The sequence below is a fragment of the Anolis sagrei genome, chromosome Y, assembly GCF_037176765.1.
Source record: "Anolis sagrei isolate rAnoSag1 chromosome Y, rAnoSag1.mat, whole genome shotgun sequence".
Taxonomy (NCBI): domain Eukaryota; kingdom Metazoa; phylum Chordata; class Lepidosauria; order Squamata; family Dactyloidae; genus Anolis; species Anolis sagrei.
The window spans coordinates 77,927,746-77,947,228 of NC_090035.1; the positions used below are offsets into that span (position 1 = coordinate 77,927,746).

At 41.1% G+C, this 19,483-nt stretch overlaps 1 protein-coding gene across 1 annotated transcript in view; it reads left to right on the forward strand.

Moving 5' to 3' along the window:
* LOC132781408 (nesprin-2-like) overlaps nucleotides 1-19,483 on the forward strand; it is a 49,025-nt gene that overhangs the window by 23,187 nt on the left and 6,355 nt on the right. The window contains exons 8-11 of the mRNA XM_067462263.1: nucleotides 4,896-4,993; nucleotides 11,307-11,385; nucleotides 11,506-11,675; nucleotides 14,302-14,454. Coding sequence (XP_067318364.1) covers nucleotides 4,896-4,993; nucleotides 11,307-11,385; nucleotides 11,506-11,675; nucleotides 14,302-14,454 — 500 coding nt within the window. The remainder of the gene's footprint in view (nucleotides 1-4,895; nucleotides 4,994-11,306; nucleotides 11,386-11,505; nucleotides 11,676-14,301; nucleotides 14,455-19,483) is intronic.

Genomic DNA, 19,483 nt, shown 5'->3' on the forward strand with positions numbered 1-19,483 from the left:
CATAATACGACATTGGACACAAACTATGTTGCATTGGTTGAGACTAGATGAGACATTCATTGCAAATTCCATGCGCCCAAAGAGGGAATCTCTCATTTTGGGGCCAAAATGTGATAACAACAACAACAACAACAACAACATAAGACGACATTTGACACAAACTATGTGGCATTGGTTGGGACTAGATGAGATGTTCATTGCAAATTCCATGCACCCAAAGGGGGAAGCTCTCATTTTGGGGCCAAAGTTTGATAACAACAACAACAACAACAACAACAACAAAATACAACATTTGACACAAACTATGTTGCATTGGTTGAGACTAGATGAGATGTTCATTGCAAATTCCATGCACCCAAAGGGGGAAGCTCTCATTTTGGGGCCAAAGTTTGATAACAACAACAACAACAACAACAACAACAACAAAATACAACATTTGACACAAACTATGTTGCATTGGTTGAGACTAGATGAGATGTTCATTGCAAATTCCATGCACCCAAAGGGGGAAGCTCTCATTTTGGGGCCAAAGTTTGATAACAACAACAACAACAACAACAACAAAATACAACATTTGACACAAACTATGTTGCATTGGTTGAGACTAGATGAGACGTTCATTGCAAACTACATGCGCCCAAAGAGGGAATCTCTCATTTTGGGGCCAAAGTTTGATAACAATTTTGGGGCCAACGTTTGATAACAACAACAACAACAACAACAACATAATACGACATTTGACACAAACTATGTTGCATTGGTTGAGACTAGATGAGACGTTCATTGCAAACTCCATGCGCCCAAAGGGGGAAGCTCTCATTTTGGGGCCAAAGTTTGATAACAACAACAACAACAACAACAACATAATACAACATTTGACACAAACTTTGTTGCATTGGTTGAGACTAGATGAGACGTTCATTGCAAACTACATGCGCCCAAAGAGGGAATCTCTCATTTTGGGGCCAAAGTTTGATAACAACAACAACAACAACATAATACAACATTTGACACAAACTTTGTTGCATTGGTTGAGACTAGATGCGACATTCATTGCAAACTCCATGCGTCCAAAGGTGTACTCTCTCATTTTGGGGCCAAAGTTCGATAACAACAACAACAACAACAACAACAACAACAACAACATAATACGACATTTGACACAAACTATGTTGCATTGGTTGAGACTAGATGAGACATTCATTGCAACCTCCATGCACCCAAAGGGGAAATCTCTCATTTTGGGGCCAAAGTTTGATAACAACAACAACAACAACAACAACATAATACGACATTTGACACAAACTATGTTGCATTGGTTGAGACTAGATGAGATGTTCATTGCAAATCTAGAGCAAGATATTCTGCAGCATGATGTCCTATTATAACAGGTGTGGGCCAACTTTGGCCCTCCAGGAGTTGGCCCATGCATGCATGTTGCATTTCCGATGATAATAATAATAGTCAAAACACATCAGTATCAAATACATCTCACCGAAACACATGGCACAATGATCAAAATATAGCAGCAATAGACTAGATGGCACCAAGTCAACTGAGATTAAAAACAAGACGCGGCGCATGGTCGATTGAACAAACCAGGGAGGCGAAAGCATAGTGCATGGCTGTAATTTAGATCTGTCGATCTAGTGAATCATTGAAAACCGAGGGAAGCCTACGCTGTAATGCGCTTGGTGTGGGATTGCCCTTGAAGGAGACTCGGAAGCCAAGTTTGTGCAAAATGCCATTGCGCGACTGCTGATGCATAATAGAAAAGCTCTTGATCTGAATGTTATTGTGATGTCATTGAAAGTCCCCAAATCGCCAGACCTCTCAAACTGTTGAGGGTCTGAGACTATAGTTTGTTGTTGTGCAATTGTGATGCGATTGAAAGTCCCCAGAACACCAGGCCTCTCAGACTGTTGAGGCTCTGAGACTATAGTTTGTTGTTGTGCAATTGTGATGCCATTGAAAGTCCCCAGAACACCAGGCCTCTCAGACTTTTGAGGGTTTGAGACTATAGTTTGTTGTTGTTGTGCAATTGTGATGCCATTGAAAGTCCCCAGATCGCCAGACCTCTCAGACTGTTGTGTGTCTGAGACTATAGTTTGTTGTTGTGCAATTGTGATGCCATTGAAAGTCCCCAGAACACCAAGCCTCTCAGACTTTTGAGTGTCTGAGACTATAGTTTGTTGTTGTTGTGCAATTGTGATGCCATTGAAAGTCCCCAGAACACCAGGGCTCTCAGAGTGTTGAGGGACTGAGACTATAGTTTGTTGTTGTTGTGCAATTGTGATGCCATTGAAAGTCCCCAGATCACCAGGACTCTCAGACTGTTGAGGGTCTGAGACTATAGTTTGTTGTTGTTGTGCAATTGAGATGCCATTGAAAGTCCCCAGAACACCAGGCCTCTCAGACTGTTGAGGGTCTGAGACTATAGTTTGTTGTTGTTGTGCAATTGTGATGCCATTGAAAGTCCCCAGAACACCAGGCCTCTCAAAGTGTTGAGGGTCTGAGACTATAGTTTGTTGTTGTTGTTGTGCAATTGTGATGCCATTGAAAGTCCCCAGAACACCAGGCCTCTCAGAGTGTTGAGGGTCTGAGACTATAGTTTGCTGTTGTTGTGCAATTGTGATGCCATTGAAAGTCCCCAGATTGCCAGACCTCTCAGACTGTTGTGGGTCTGAGACTATAGTTTGTTGTTGTTGTTGTTCAATTGTGATGCCATTGAAAGTCCCCAGAACACCAGGCCTCTCAAAGTGTTGAGGGTCTGAGACTATAGTTTGTTGATGTTGTTGTGCAATTGTGATGCCATTGAAAGTCCCCAGAACACCAGGCCTCTCAGACTGTTGAGGGTCTGAGACTATAGTCTGTTGTTGTTGTGCAATTGTGATGCCATTGAAAGTCCCCAGAACACCAGGACTCTCAGACTTTTGAGGGTCTGAGACTCTAGTTTGTTGTTGTTGTTGTTCTTGCTGTTGCTTACCTTCAAGTTGTTTCAGACTTAGGGAGCCCTGAAGGCAACCTTCTCACAGAGTTTTCTGATCAAGATTTTATCAGCGTTATGTCAATATATATTGTACAAGTTTAAAATCAGTGGTCTGGTTGCTGATGACACGATGACACACACACAAGTTTAGAATGTCCATGCTGCTAGCTGTGTAAGAGTTAATTTGTGGATGTTGCAATAGATTAGGAGGCTGGACACTGAATCAATGAGCTGATAACAGCGGGATATAAATAGAGCATACACCATTTTGTTCTTTCTCTTGGCTCTTCTCCCTCGCATCTGACTGCGCTAACGAGTTAAGTGTTATTGCAATGAATGAAATGTAAATAAAGATAAGAGCTGCTACTGAAGCAGAAACAACTGTGTCTGAAGTCAGTTGAATGGATGACAAGAAGCAAGTTGGCCAGCAAATTGCACTGAAGAAATGGCAGGGAGATGGTTTGAGGAAAAGAGAGAAAAGAGAGTCCCTGAGGTCTGCAAAAGTATGGTTTATTCTCGGTTGGTGCTAACTGGATATGGACCCTGCTGGTATTCCAGGAAACAGGGTAGTGAACAAAGGAATTGCCTTGGTTTATATACCCTTTAAAATAATATGCATACATCATACAAGCATCACAATGTGCATCACAAAATTCCACTTTTACATTGTCTTTAATAGCATATTTTTAACTTCAATACCTTTAATCTTCCATTAAGAACCTTTATCTAAAGAGTTGCTGTTAGAGGACCATCCTGTACCCCATAGTGCCAGAGTGTCTACTGATAGCAAGAACTTCCATCCATCTTAAGATAAGTCCTTCCTGGTACGAAGAAGCCTCTTGATGGCAAGGCTACATCATTAATCTTATGATAAACCCAGCTTGGCATGGAAGTGAAGCCGATAGGAATTTTAGTAGGGTTGTCCCCAGGAGGAGGGACCCTGAGACCCCATTAAAGAGGGATCGCTACTTTGGCGAGCTAGAGAAGCCTGATTTCAGCAATTTTATTAAATTTAAATAATTCAAAATAAATCTCACCAAAGTTGAAGTGGCACCGAGGTGTTTATTAGCGATTCAGCTGAAAAGGATGCAATGTAGCAATCATTCGCCTACAAAGCATGCCAGTACAAAGATCAGAGACATTCTTATAGGGTTTACAGGCTTAGAAGTTTCAAAATCCCCGCCCTCCGCCTGGCTCGCAGGTGATTGGCTGACGTGATAACAGCTGGGAGGAGGCTCGGCCACCCGTCCTGCGTCAGAGCCAATCGCAGAGCTCCTCCGCTGTGCAGGAACCAATGGGAGAACTCATACCACCTTAGCGCTCTGGCAAATCAGGAGAGGGGAGGCGGGACGAAGTAGAAACAATGAGTGTATGAATGGATTAAATGGATTTCATGCCTTGGGGATCCTGAGTTCACAAAAAGCAGCCTGCAAAGGATGCCCAGTCTATTGTCCTTAGATGGGTGGGCAATAAATAGTGATTACTTAATCCAGGTTTTCCTGTTGCCATCAGATAAGACACAGTGAGAAAGGCTGGGATGGATGTTTGCTGTATAGAATCTGGAATGTAAACAGTTTCAGAGGGGAAAAGCCCTTCCGAGGGTCTTTCCGCCCCCCAGGGTGATGTGATCAAAGGTTCAGAGCCAGTGCCCAATGTTTTCAAACCAGGACACCACACTCTCTGAATTTTTCTCTCTCTGTTTCCTAGCTACCTTCCTTCCTTCCTTTCTCCCTACCTTCCTCCTTCTGTTTGGAAGGAACAAGAATGGAGTGGGGAGGATTGCCTCTGTTTTGGAGAGAGATGGAGAGCGGAAAGGAAAGAAAGGGAATGCCAATGAAAGCTTTCCCAAGGCCCCTTCCTTCCTTATGTTTATGATTTGTTCTCACCTGTGCTTCCCGCCTTGCAGGTGTGGGCCGTTGGGAAGAGCCTCGCCGGAGGAGCCGAGCATCTCGCTGGGTGTCCGGCTCGTTGCCGTTGAGGAGTGACAGCCGGGAAGACTTTGCGGTAGGTTATGGGTTGGGCTGGCCCTCCGTGGAGATTAGAGAACAATAGTCCCAGGTGGATGTTGTTGTTATTGCTGATGATACTGCAGTGTTGTTTACCTTCAAGTGTCCTCTCGACCTCAGGTGACCCCATGATTTTTTCCCCCGTGGGGATTTCTTTTCATCCATTCCTTCTTTTTAAAACTAGCATACAGCACATCTTCAATACAATCAGACTTTTGAGAACGTCTCCTTAGAATGGAACCAATCTAGTTTTAAATTTTTGTCTCCAATACTATTCACCAAATGTGTGATCCAAACTCTCTTTTTTCTTACATATAGTTATGTTTTCATTGTTTATCAGTGTGAATCCTAAAATTTCATGAGATTCACCACCTGGACAACTTTTTTATGTTCCTACCAGTCCTTTTTGGATGATCTATCTATCTATCTATCTATTAGGGCTGGGCGGTTTCGTTTCGTTAATTCATAATTCGTTAAAAATTCGTTTTTTTTTGTTAACGAAGCGATAACGAACCATTCTGGAGCAACTTAAAAACGAAACGAATTTTTCAATTCGTTTCGTAAATGCTTCGTATTTCGTTATGTATTCGTTTCGTTATTGGTTTGAGGTCGTTTTGTTATTATTTCCACATGTCTGGGGCAAGTTTTATAGTTGTTTTTTGTTTAATTAGTGAAAAAAATTTATAATATCACACCAACAGTCAACAACAGAGGGAGAGGGAAGCTTCAGAAGTTTTTTTAGCGTATTGCGCGATCGCGGCCGCCATTAACGAATCGATTCGTTATTGTTTCGTTATTGTTTTTTAATTTTTTTACCATTTACGAAATTTCGTAAATATCGAACTTTTTTTAAGGAAAATTTTGGAATTCTTTTAAATATCGAAACGCAAAAAACCCCAAAAAACGAATCGATTTTAGAAACAAATTTTTCCGTTGTTACCCAGGCCTACTATCTATCTATTCTCCCCACTCTCCCTATCTAGCCCTATCTCTCCCTCCCTCTATCTCTCTCTATCTAGCCATCCCTATGTATGTATGTATGTATGTATGTATGTATCTACCTCTATTATTATTATTACGGTCGCTTATACCCCGCCCTTCTCACCCCGGGGGGGGGGGGGGACTCAGGGCGGCTTACACAAGCAAGGCACAGTTCAATGCCCACATTACATGACAACAAAAACACAACATGAGTTAACGACAGCAATTATAGCAGTGATAACAATTAACATCAGCAATAAATTATTATCAAAACAACCATAAAACCTGTAAAAGCAATAAAACAATAAAAGCAATACAAACCTCATTGCTGGTCAGCGTTTAACAGACTCATAGTTTAGGTTCTACTACAATATTATCGGTCCTATCCATCTGGTTTCTATATCTAACGGTCAGGGTGTCCAAAGGCCTGGTCCCATAGCCACGTCTTTACCTTCCTCCTGAAGGCAAGGAGGGATGTAGATGCCCTGATTTCCCCTGGGAGTGAGTTCCACAGGTGAGGGGCCACCACTGAGAAGGCCCTGCTCCTCGTCCCCACCAGCCTCACTTGTGATAGCGGTGGGGTCGAGAGCAGGGCCTCCCCAGATGATCTCAAATTCCGGGGTGGGACGTAGAGGGAGATACGTTCGGACAGATATGCTGGACCGGAACTGTAAAGGGTTTTGTAGGTCAAAACCAGCACCTTGAATTGTGCTCGGAACTGAATTGGCAGCCAGTGGAGCTGACACAACAAGGGGGTGGTGTGTTCCCTGTATATCGCTCCGGTAATCAATCTGGCTGCTGCTCGTTGTACCAGTTGAAGTTTCCGAACAGTCTTCAAGGGCAACCCCACGTAGAGTGCGTTGCAGTAGTCTATACGGGATGTAACAAGAGCGTGGACCACTGTGGCCAGATCAGACTTCACGAGGTACGGGCGCAACTGGCGCACAAGTTTTAATTGCGCAAAAGCTCTCCCGGCCACCGCTGAGACCTGGGGTTCCAGGCTCAGCGATGAGTCCAGCATCACTCCCAAGCTGCGAACCTGCGTCTTATTTATTTATTTACCTTGCTTATATACCGCTGTTCTCAGCCTGAAGGCGACTCACAGCGGTTCACAACAAATACAAACAGCAAAAATCCAGTGCTACAGTATAAAAACAGTTAACAACCTAACACATTACACAATTAATAAACAGTTACTACAATACCCATTCACTGTCGTCTCGTCATCAAAAACATGTTCCAGATTCGTCATCCATTGTTCCATTCCAGTGTTCATTAAGCAATCATTGCACTAATTATTCGAACGCCTGCTCAAACAGCCAGGTCTTCACTTTTTTGCGGAATACCATTAGAGATGGTGCTAGTCTAATGTCCGCAGGAAGGGCGTTCCACAGCCGAGGAGCCACCACTGAGAAGGCCCTGTCTCTCGTCCCCGCCAGCCGTGCTTGAGAAGCAGGCGGGATCGAGAGCAGGGCCTCCCCGGAAGATCTCAAAGTCCTGGTGGGTTCATAGGCAGAGATGCGGTTGGATCGGTAGCTTGGGCCGGAACCATTTAGGGCTTTAAAGACCAACGCCAGCACTTTGAATTCAGCCCGGTAGCAGATTGGTAGCCAGTGGAGTTGGCGCAGCAGAGGAGTTGTATGCTCCCTGCGCTCCGCTCCTGTTAAAATCATGGCTGCCGAGCGTTGGACTAGTTGGAGCTTCCGAGCTGTCTTCAAAGGCAGCCCCACGTAGAGAGCGTTGCAGTAGTCTAAACGGGATGTAACCAGAGCGTGGACTACCGTGGCCAAGTCAGACTTCCCAAGGTACGGGCACAGCTGGCGCACAAGCTTTAGCTGTGCAAATGCTCCCCTGGTCACTGCCAAAACCTGGGGTTCCAGGCTCAGGGGTGAGTCCAGGATCACTCCCAAGCGGCCAAGCACCGGTTCAGGACCTGGACAGCCTCCTTAGTAGCAGGTGGGAAGGAGTGACAGAGTTGGACATCATCTGCGTACAGATGACATCGTACCCCGAAACTCTGGATGATCTCCCCCAGCGGCTTCATGAAGATATTAAACAACATATTGAGCCCTGAGGAACCCCACAAGACAATGGTTGTGGGGTTGAACAGGTGTCCCCCAATAACACCTTCTGAGATTGATCCTCTAGGAATGACCGGAGCCACTGCAAAACAGTCTTCAGGGGGAGTGTAACCCCATCCAGCACAGGCTGTAACCCTATGCCCTGTTCGGCCTTACGACTGACCAGTAGGACCTCTGTCTTGTCTGGATTCAGTTTCAATCTGTTAGCTCTCATCCAGTCCGTCACAGCAGCTAGACACCGATTCAAGGTCTGGACAGCCTCTTTGGTGACAGGTGAGAAGGAGTGACAGATCTGAACATCATCTGCATAGAGATAACATTTCAGTCCGAAACTCCGAATGATCTCCCCCAGTGGCTTCATGTAGATGTTAAACAACATTGGGGACAGAATTGAACCCTGAGGGACTCCACATGACAACGGCTGTGGGGCCGAACAGGTGTCACCCAGTAACACCTTCTGGGACCGTCCCTCAAGAAAGGACCGGAGCCACTGCCAGGCAGTACCCCCAAGTCCCATATCTGTGAGGCGTCCCGTGATCAATGGTATCGAAGGCCGCTGAGAGGTCCAGCAGAACTAACAGGGACACACTCCCCCTGTCCAGCTCCCGGCGTAGATCATCTACCAAGGCGACCAAGGCTGTCTCAGTTCCATGTCCCGGCCTAAAGCCAGACTGTGCCGGATCAAGATAATCAGTGTCTACCAGAAACCCCTGGAGTTGTGTTGCCACCACACGTTCCATGACTTTGCCCAAGTAGGGAAGATTGGAAACTGGCCGATAGTTGTCTAATTGAGTGGGATCCACTGATGGTTTTTTCAACAGCGGTTTTATGACAGCTTGTTTTAGGCTTGCTGGAATTTTGCCCTCCCGAAGGGAGGCATTAACCACCACCTTCACCCACTCTGCCAAACCCCCTCTGGCTTCTTTTATCAGCCAGGATGGACAGGGGTCTAGGATGCATGTGGTGGGTCGCACCTCTCCAAGGATCCTGTCCACATCCTCAAGCTGAACCAATTGAAATGAATCCAATAAAACCAGACAAGCAGATGCTCTCGTTACATCCTCAGAGACTGCATTTAAAGTGGCGTCGAATCCCGACCGAATCAGTGCAATTTCATCTATTTATCCCAATCTATCTGTCTATCCATCCATCTCTCCCTCTCTCTATATCAGCTATTCTATCTATCTATCTATCTATCTATCTATCTATCTATCTATCTACCTACTCTCTCTCTATCAATCTATCTATCCCCCCTCTCACTATCTATCAGTCTATCTATCCTTATCTCTTTCTCTCTATCCATCTATCTATTCTTCTCTGCCCCCCCCCTCTCTACCTATTTATCTATCCTTATCTCTCTGTCTAGCCATATTTATCTATCTATCTATCTATCTATCTATCTATCTATCTATCTATCTATCTATTCTCCCCTCTCCCTATCTATCCCTATCTATCACCCCCTCTCTCTCCCTCTCTCTAGCCATCCCTATGTACATATTGGTGTACGTATGTATGTATCTACCTCTATTTATCCCAATCTATCTGTCTATCCATCTATCTCTCCCTCTCTCTATCTGTATCTTTCTATCTATTTACACACTCTATCAATCTATCCCCCCTCTCTCTATCTATCAGTCTATCTATCCTTATCTCTTTCTCTCTGTCCATCCGTCTATCCTTCTCTCTCCCCCCTCTACCTATTTATCTATCCTTATCTCTCTTTCTATCCATCCCTATCTATCTATCTATCTATTCTCCATTCTCTCCCTATCTCTCCTCCCTCTATCTCTCTCTCTCTATCTAGCCATCCCTATGTACATATGTGTGTACGTATGTATGTATCTACCTCTATTTATCCCAATCTATCTGTCTGTCTGTGGCAGCCTTCAAATGTTGAGTTTCAAAATGTCCAGTTTTCTAAGTTGTTGTTGTTGTTTTAGCAAGATTAAAACCCTCTTTTGTTAGGAACCCCCAAATTCAGGGTCCCTGCATTGGGTCCAGTCGCAGGAGGCAGAAAAACAAACACCCAGTCTCAGGAGAAGTACAAAAGCAAGGTTTATTTCGTCATGATCACGATGAGACGGGCCAGCCATACCAAACATGCAGGTCTTGGTACTTTCAAGAGGCTGCCGCGCCCAGTGTCTCTCAGACTCACATTATATAGACAAGACTCTTTGGCACTGCAGCAAAAGTTATCCAATTACAAACTACCACCTAGGCTTAATTCTCTTTTTTTCATCACATTGACTAACTAACTTCTTTAATTCCTTATTTAGCACATTGACCAACTGACTTCTTGACAATGGAAAGTACAAGACCCAAATATTGCTTTCCCCCATATATGGCAATAGACACTTTGTCAGCTTTTTAGCCTTCTGCCTGAACTGTCTTGTGAAAGTTGTTTATTTCACATGTTTTTAAGGTGCTAACCACAAATCATAGAATCATAGAATCAAAGAGTTGGAAGAGACCTCATGGGCCATCCAGTCCAACCCCCTGCCAAGAAGCAGGAATATTGCATTCAAATCACCCCTGACAGATGGCCATCCAGCCTCTGCTTAAAAGCTTCCAAAGAAGGAGCCTCCACCACACTCTGGGGCAGAGAGTGCCACTGCTGAACAGCTCTCACAGTCAGGAAGTTCTTCCTAATGTTCAGATGGAATCTCCTCTCTTGTAGTTTGAAGCCATTGTTCCGCGTCCTAGTCTCCAAGGAAGCAGAAAACAAGCTTGCTTCCTCCTCCCTGTGGCTTCCTCTCACATATTTATACATGGCTATCATATCTCCTCTCAGTCTTCTCTTCTTCAGGCTAAACATGCCCAGTTCCCTAAGCCGCTCCTCATAGGGCTTGTTCTCCAGACCCTTGATCATTTTAGTCGCTTTCCTCTGGACACATTCCAGCTTGTCAATATCTCTCTTGAATTGTGGTGCCCAGAATTGGACACAATATTCCAGATGTGGTCTAACCAAAACAGAATAGAGGGGTAGCATTACTTCCTTAGATCTAGACACTATGCTCCTATTGATGCATGCCAAAATCCCATTGGCTTTTTTTGCCGCCACATCACATTGTTGGCTCATGTTTAACTTGACAAGATGGACCCTTAGTGTAAGCTCATATCTAAATGCAGAGGGGGTACATTTTTAACTTTGATTTCTTTAGTTTCGTAATTATTGCCCTATCCCATTCACATTTCAATTTCTCTCTTGTTTATTTATTCCTTTTTTAAATTAACGCGGCGACTTCGCAGGAACAAAACGTATTTGGAGAAGAGTGGGAAAAGTTGGATTGTCCTATTGCAAAACAGAGACCAAAAACCTGCCACTTAGGTAAGTCCGTAACTGCCATAAGTGCATTAATTCCACAGTGTAGATGCACCTAAGACTGACTATCCTGGAGATTCAAGTAGTAGTTTAATGTGGAATTTAACTTTTATTTTCCTTTGGTAGGGAAGTCGCTTTCTTGGGAAGCATTTGAGGGGTGCCAGCAACCCCCAAAATGGACATTGGAGAAAGAAAAAGGCTTCCATCTCATTGAACCGGTTGGATTTGACCCCGAACGGATCAAGTCTTGGCTGGGACAGAATTGCCAAGAATTGGAGGCGGAGATGCAGCAACAAGTGAGCATTTTAGGGATTCTCCCGAAAGGGAAGAAGTCCCTACCGTTTCCTATTTTATCTGCATATTCATGGGTTTGCATGCAAATTCTTTCTGCACTATCTTGGATTTTGTTCCCTCCTTCCAAGGTTTCAGAAATTGATATTTCAGGAGTTTCGACTGAGCTTCCATTATTTTTATTATTATTCAAGAGTAATGTTGACGTGCTTTAGCAGTATCACACTAGTTAATGATTAAGTCTGTTTTGTTTTTGGTGCAAACATTTCCCTTTCCTTCAATTGCTCTCAGTTGAATCAGTGTCCATGCGGGAAATAATAATAATAATAATAATAATAATAATAATAATAATAATTGATACAAAAGCACAGTATGTCACAGCAAACGAGATCTATATGCTGGATTTCGTTGTTGTTGTTATTATTATTATTATAGATTACCATAATATATTATTATTATATTATTATATTACTATTATTATTGATTATTGATTATTAGATTAGATTATTAGAATATATTATCACAATATATTATTATATTGTTATATTACTATTATTATAGATTATTAGATTAGATTATTATAATAGACTGCCATCATATATTATTACTATATTGTTATATAACTACTATTATAGATTATTTTATTAGATTATTATAATAGATTAACGTAATATATTATTAATATATTGTTACATGACTATTAATATAGATTGTTATATTAGATTATTATAATAGACTACCATCATATTATTATATTGCTATATTGCTATTATTATAGATTAGTATATCAGATTATTATATTAGATTATCACAATATATTATTACTATATTGTTATATTACTATTATTGTAGAGATTATTAGATTAGATTATTATAATGGATTACCATAATATATTATTACTATATTATTATATTACAATTATTATTATTTATTAGATTAGATTATTAGATTAACATAATATATTATTATTATATTGTTATATGACTATTAATATAGATTGTTATATTAGATTATTATAATAGACTACCATCATATATTATTATTATATTGCTATATTGCTATTATTATAGATTAGTATATCAGATTATTATATTAGATTATCACAATATATTATTGCTATATTGTTATATTACTATTATTATAGATTATTATATTGGATTATTATAATAGATTACCATAATATATTATTATTATATTATTACATTACTATTATTATTATTATTGATCATTAGATTAGATTATTAGAATATATTATCACAATATATTATTACTATATTGTTATATTACTATTATTAGAGATTATTAGATTATTATAATAGATTACCATAATATATTATTACTATATTATTATATTACTGTTATTATTATTATAGATTATTAGATTAGATTATTATAATAGACTGCCATCATATATTATTACTATATTGTTATATTACTATTATTATAGATTATTATAATAGATTAACATAATATATTATTATAATATTGTTACATGACTATTAATATAGTTTGTTATATTAGATTATTATAATAGACTACCATCATATATTCTTATTATATCGTTATGTGACTATTATTATAGATTATTGTATTAGATTATTATAATAGATTACTATCATATATCCTTATTATATTGTTATATGACTATTGCATCTTATTAGATTAGATTACTATCATATATTATTACTATATTGTTATGACTATTAATATAGATTGTTATATTAGATTATTATAATAGATCTATATTACCATACTATATTATCACTATATTATTATATTACTGTTATTATTATTATAGATTATTAGATTAGATTATTATAATAGATTGCCATAATATATTATTACTATATTATTATATTACTGTTATTATTATTATTATAGATTATTAGATTAGATTATTATAATAGACTGCCATCATATATTATTACTATATTGTTATATGACTATTATTATAGATTATTTTATTAGATTATTATAATAGATTAACATAATATATTATTATAATATTGTTACATGACTATTAATATAGATTGTTATATTAGATTATTATAATAGATTAAAATAATATATTATTACTATATTGTTATATGACTATTATTATACTGGATTATTATAATAGATTAACACAATATATTGTTATTATATTGTTATATTATCACTAATATTATTATTATTTGTATGTATACCCTACTTTTCTCTGCCAAATGAGACTTAAACCTGCTAACGCTAACATAACAATGATAGGAATAAGAAGAACAATACCAATACCAATAATAATAATAATCATCATCATCATCATATGAATATTATATTGCTATCTTAACTAGTTCTGGGATAATACAAATGAATAGACCAAGTATGCAAAGGGATCTTGTTGCACCTTAGAGAAAGTAATGAGTATGTTTCCATAGACTTTGGATGCATCTACACAGACTTAATAGACTTAATGCAGTTTGACACTACTTGAACTACCACGGCTCAATGCTATGGAGCCCTGGGAGTTGTAGTTTTGCAAGCTCTGCCTAAGACTGTTGGTGCAGATCCACTCCAGAAGGGCTACTAGAAGTATAAAAACGTATAATTATAGTAGCCTCACCTTTGCAGTAATAACCTTTTTGCTCCTTCTGTAGGATGCTGCAACGTGCCCGTCCGCTCCTCCATCTGCCAAAGGGAATCTTCCAATGCAGTCCTCAGCAACTGAGCACCAAGAAAAGCAACAGCAGGCAAAAAAGAAAGCCAAATCCATCGTCACCTCCTCACCTGGTTTGGCGAGCAACGGCCAGGTAAGACCCCAGGATGCAACCTGACTATAGGATGGCTGACACCTGGCTTGAAAGCAGCACACATGAAAGGGACCCAAGGGTTTTAGTAGAGCCCAAGATGAACGTGAGTTAAGAGTGTGATGCAGCAACTAAAAAGGCCAATGTGATTCTAGACTGCATCAGTAAGAGTATAGTGTCTGGATTGAGGGAAGTCATAGTCCCGCTCGCTTCTCTTTTGGCCAAACCTCACCTGGAATAATAATCCTGTGTCCAGTTTTTGGAGGATGGTCCAGAGAGCGCTGCGATTCACTGTGTCGAATGCCTTTGCAAGGTCAATGAATGCTATGTACAGAGGTTGATTTGGTTCCCTGCCTTTTTCTTGGAGCTGTCGTGCAGTGAAGATCATGTCCACGGTTCCTCTGGAGGGGTGGAAGCCGTTCTGGGATTTTGGGAGGGTGTCTTCTGAGAGGGGCAGAAGCAGGGGCGGCTCGTCTATTACGCGAAGTAAGAAGTCGCAGAACACTTTTTTTTGCCAGGGGTGCAGAGGTGCCTCTGTAAATGCCCCTCGACCACCCCTAGAGGAGCGCCCAGGGACGGCTCGTCCATTGCGCGAAGTAAGCAGTCGCAGAACACTTTTTTTGCCAGGGGCGCAGAGGCGCCTCTGTAAATGCCCCTCGACCACCCCTTGAGGAGCGCCCAGGGACGGCTCGTCCATTACGCGAAGTAAGCAGTCGCAGAACACTTTTTTTGCCAGGGGCGCAGAGGCGCCTCTGTAAATGCCCCTCGACCACCCCTTGAGGAGCGCCCAGGGACGGCTCGTCCATTACGCGAAGTAAGCAGTCGCAGAACACTTTTTTTGCCAGGGGCGCAGAGGCGCCTCTGTAAATGCCCCTCGACCACCCCTAGAGGAGCGCCCAGGGACGGCTCGTCCATTGCGCGAAGTAAGCAGTCGCAGAACACTTTTTTTGCCAGGGGCGCAGAGGCGCCTCTGTAAATGCCCCTCGACCACCCCTTGAGGAGCGCCCAGGGACGGCTCGTCCATTACGCGAAGTAAGCAGTCGCAGAACACTTTTTTTGCCAGGGGCGCAGAGGCGCCTCTGTAAATGCCCCTCGACCACCCCTTGAGGAGCGCCCAGGGACGGCTCGTCCATTACGCGAAGTAAGCAGTCGCAGAACACTTTTTTTGCCAGGGGCGCAGAGGCGCCTCTGTAAATGCCCCTCGACCACCCCTAGAGGAGCGCCCAGGGACGGCTCGTCCATTGCGCGAAGTAAGCAGTCGCAGAACACTTTTTTTGCCAGGGGCGCAGAGGCGCCTCTGTAAATGCCCCTCGACCACCCCTTGAGGAGCGCCCAGGGACGGCTCGTCCATTGCGCGAAGTAAGCAGTCGCAGAACACTTTTTTTGCCAGGGGCGCAGAGGCGCCTCTGTAAATGCCCCTCGACCACCCCTTGAGGAGCGCCCAGGGACGGCTCGTCCATTACGCGAAGTAAGCGGTCGCAGAACACTTTTTTTGCCAGGGGTGCAGAGGTGCCTCTGTAAATGCCCCTCGACCGCCACTTGAGGAGCGCCCCCTCAGCTCACAACAGCCCTAGCAGTCCGGGGGGAGCCTCGGCTTTCTTGCCTCGCTGCCGGGCGATCCTCTTCCCAAAGGGCCGGGCCCTTGAGCCCCTCTCGTTCCTGCTCCACCCGGCCACCGGGTGCGCGAGCAGAGCCGGCGCTCAATCGTTCTCCACGTTCAATCCCTTCCTCATGACTGGCTCCCTTTCCCGATCCACCAGCGCTCCCCCCGCCTCCTCTCCTCTCCCCAATCCACGGGTGGGCCAAGTGGCGGAGCCGCTGCACCTGGTCCGCTTCAGGTCCAGAGGCGTGTCTGAAGACCCCAGTGTGCGCACCAAAAGTCGCCTCTTAACCTGACCTTCTCTTCAGCCATCGGTACCAAGAGAGAGAGAGAAAGAGAGAGAGAGAGAGAGCCCCTCCGGCTGGAGGTATCTCCCACCTCCGCTCCCTCCTTTGTTTTTGTGCCTACCTTCAGGAAAGGTGGGCATGTCCACCTCTCTCTCTCTCTCTTTTGGTCCCAATGGCTGAGGAGAAAGTCAGGAGAAGAGGTGACTTTTGGTGCACACGCCGGGGTCTTCAGGCACACCTCCGGACCCAAAGCGGGCCAGGCAAGGGAGCAAGTGCGGCAAGTGTAGTTACTGGGATGTATAAAAACCTTCATAAATGGGAGTCCAACCCTTTTCCGCCATGCGAGACACCACCAAACCCTTCCCGACAGGTGGCCATCCAAAATTGTGCCCCAAAGCCTTCATAAATGGGAGTCGAACCCTTTTCCGCCATGCGAGACACCATAAAAACCTTCCTGGCAGATGGCCATCCAAAATTGTGCACCAAAACTTTCATAAAGGGGAGTCCAACCCTTTTCCGCCATTCGAGACACCACCAAACCCTTCCCGACAGATGACCATCCAAAATTGTTCCCCAAAACCTTCATAAATGGGAGTCCAACCCTTTTCCGCCATTCGAGACACCACCAAACCCTTCCTGACAGATGGCCATCCAAAATTGTGCATCAAAACCTTCATAAAGGGGAGTCCAACCCTTTTCCGCCACATGAGACACCACAAAACTCTTCCTGACAGATGGCCATCCAAAATTGTGCACCAAAACCATCAGAAAGCTGACTCTAAATCGTTTTCCTCTTCGGTCTTTTGCAAGGCTAGACTGGTCAAAAGTCACGAACATGGAAAAGGATGCAAATGCAAGGTTTGCCTTGACAGATATGTATAGTTCACCTACAATCAAAGAGCATTCTGAACTCCACCAATGATGGAATTGAACCAAACATGGCACACAGAACTCCCACGACGAACAGAAAATATATATCAATGATTGGTTGATATATATTGGTTGATATATATATATTGGGGGGAGGGGGCGCCAAAATACTGTTTGCTTACAGTTGAAAATTACCTAGGGCCGCCTCTGGGTAGTTTGCAAGGATTCTTGCGAGGATTTTCCCAGCGGAGGTTAGAAGGGAGATACCTCGATAGTTTCCGCAGTCTGTTCTTTCCCCCTTTTTGGAGAGGGTGATGATGGTGGCATCCTTGAAGTCTGCTGGGATTTTCTCGGTCACCCACACTTTTTCTATGAGCTGGTGGAGTTGGTGTGTCAGCTCAGGTCCTCCCTCTTTAAAGATTTCAGCAGGGATCCCATCAGGTCCGCTGGCTTTGTTATTTTTTTGTTGGCTGATGGCATTGCTGACTTTTTCCAAACTAGGCAGTGCTGCAAGCTCATCCCTGGTTTGTTGTTGCGGGATTTGTGAGAGGACCTCTTCGGCCACATTGGAGCTGCAACTCAGGAGGCTTTGGTAGTGTTCTTTCCAACGTAGTGCAATTGATTTTTTGTCCTTCAGAAGTTTGGTTACATCCGATGAGCGGAGAGGCTGTATGCCATGCTTTCTTGGTTCATAGATGACCGTTGTGGCTTTGAAAAATCCCTGAGCATCATGGGTATCTGCCAGGTGTTGGATTTCTTCAGCCTTCTTTGTCCACCAGATGTTCTTGAGTTCTCTTGTTCTTCTTTGGATCTCAACTTTTGTGCTGGCGTAGATCTTTTTCTTAACAGCACAGTTGATGTCTCTCTGCCATGTTTGGAAGGCTTTCCTTTTCTTGTTAATTAGCTGTTGGATCTCGTTGTCATACATAATAATATGTATCCATAGTAGTAGTAGTAGTAGTAATTTGTATCAATAATAATAATAATAATAATAATAATAATGTGTATCCATAATAGTAGAAATAATAATAATAATTTGTATCGTTAACAATAATAATAATAATAATGTGTATCCATAGTAGTAGTAATGATAATATGCATTAATAATAATAATAATATGTATCCATTAGCAGTAGTAGTAATTTGTATCAGTAATAATAATAATAATAATAATAATAATGTGTATCCATAGTAGTAGTAGTAATAATACTAATTTGTTTCTGTAACAACAACAGTAATAATGTGTATCCATACTACTAGTAGTAATGATAATATGTATCCATAATAATAATAATAATAATAATAATATGTATCCATTAGTAGTAGTAGTAATTTGTATCAATAATAATAATAATAATAATAATAATAATGTTTATTCATAGTAGTAGTAGTAATAATAATTATTTGTTTCTGTAACAACAACAACAACGTAATAATGTGTATCTATACTACTAGTAGTAATAATATATATCAATAATAATAATAATAATAATATGTATCCATAGTAGTAGTAGTAATTTGTATCAATAATAATAATAATGTGTATCCATACTAGTAGTAGTAATAATAATAATTTGTATCAATAGTAATAATAATAATAATGTGTATCCATAGTAGTAGTAGTAGTAATAATTTGTATCTGTAACAATAATAATAATAATAATGTATATCCATAGTAGTAATAGTAGTAATGATAATATGTATCCATAATAATAATAATAATAATAATAATATATCCATTAGTAGTGGTAGTAATTTGTTTCAATAATAATAACAATAACGTGTATCCATAGTAGTAATAGTAATAATAATAATAATTCGTATCTGTAACAACAACAACAATAATATGTATCCATAATAATAATATGTATCCATTAATAGTAGTAGTTATTTGTATCAATAATAATAATAATGTGTATCCATAGTAATAGTAGTAATGATAATATGTATCCATAATAATAATAATAATATGTATCCATAATAATAATAATAACAATATATATCATTAGTAGTAGTAGTAATGATAATATGTATCCATAATAATAATAATATGTATCCATTAGTAGTAGTAATTTATATCAATAATAATAATAATAATAATAATAATGTGTATGCATAGTAGTAGTAGTAATGATAATATGTATCCATAATATTAATAATATGTATCCATTAGTAGTAGTTATTTGTATCAATAATAATAGTAATAATAATCAATAATAATAATAATAATATGTATCAATAAAAGCTTGTATTTGTAATAATAATAATAATGTAT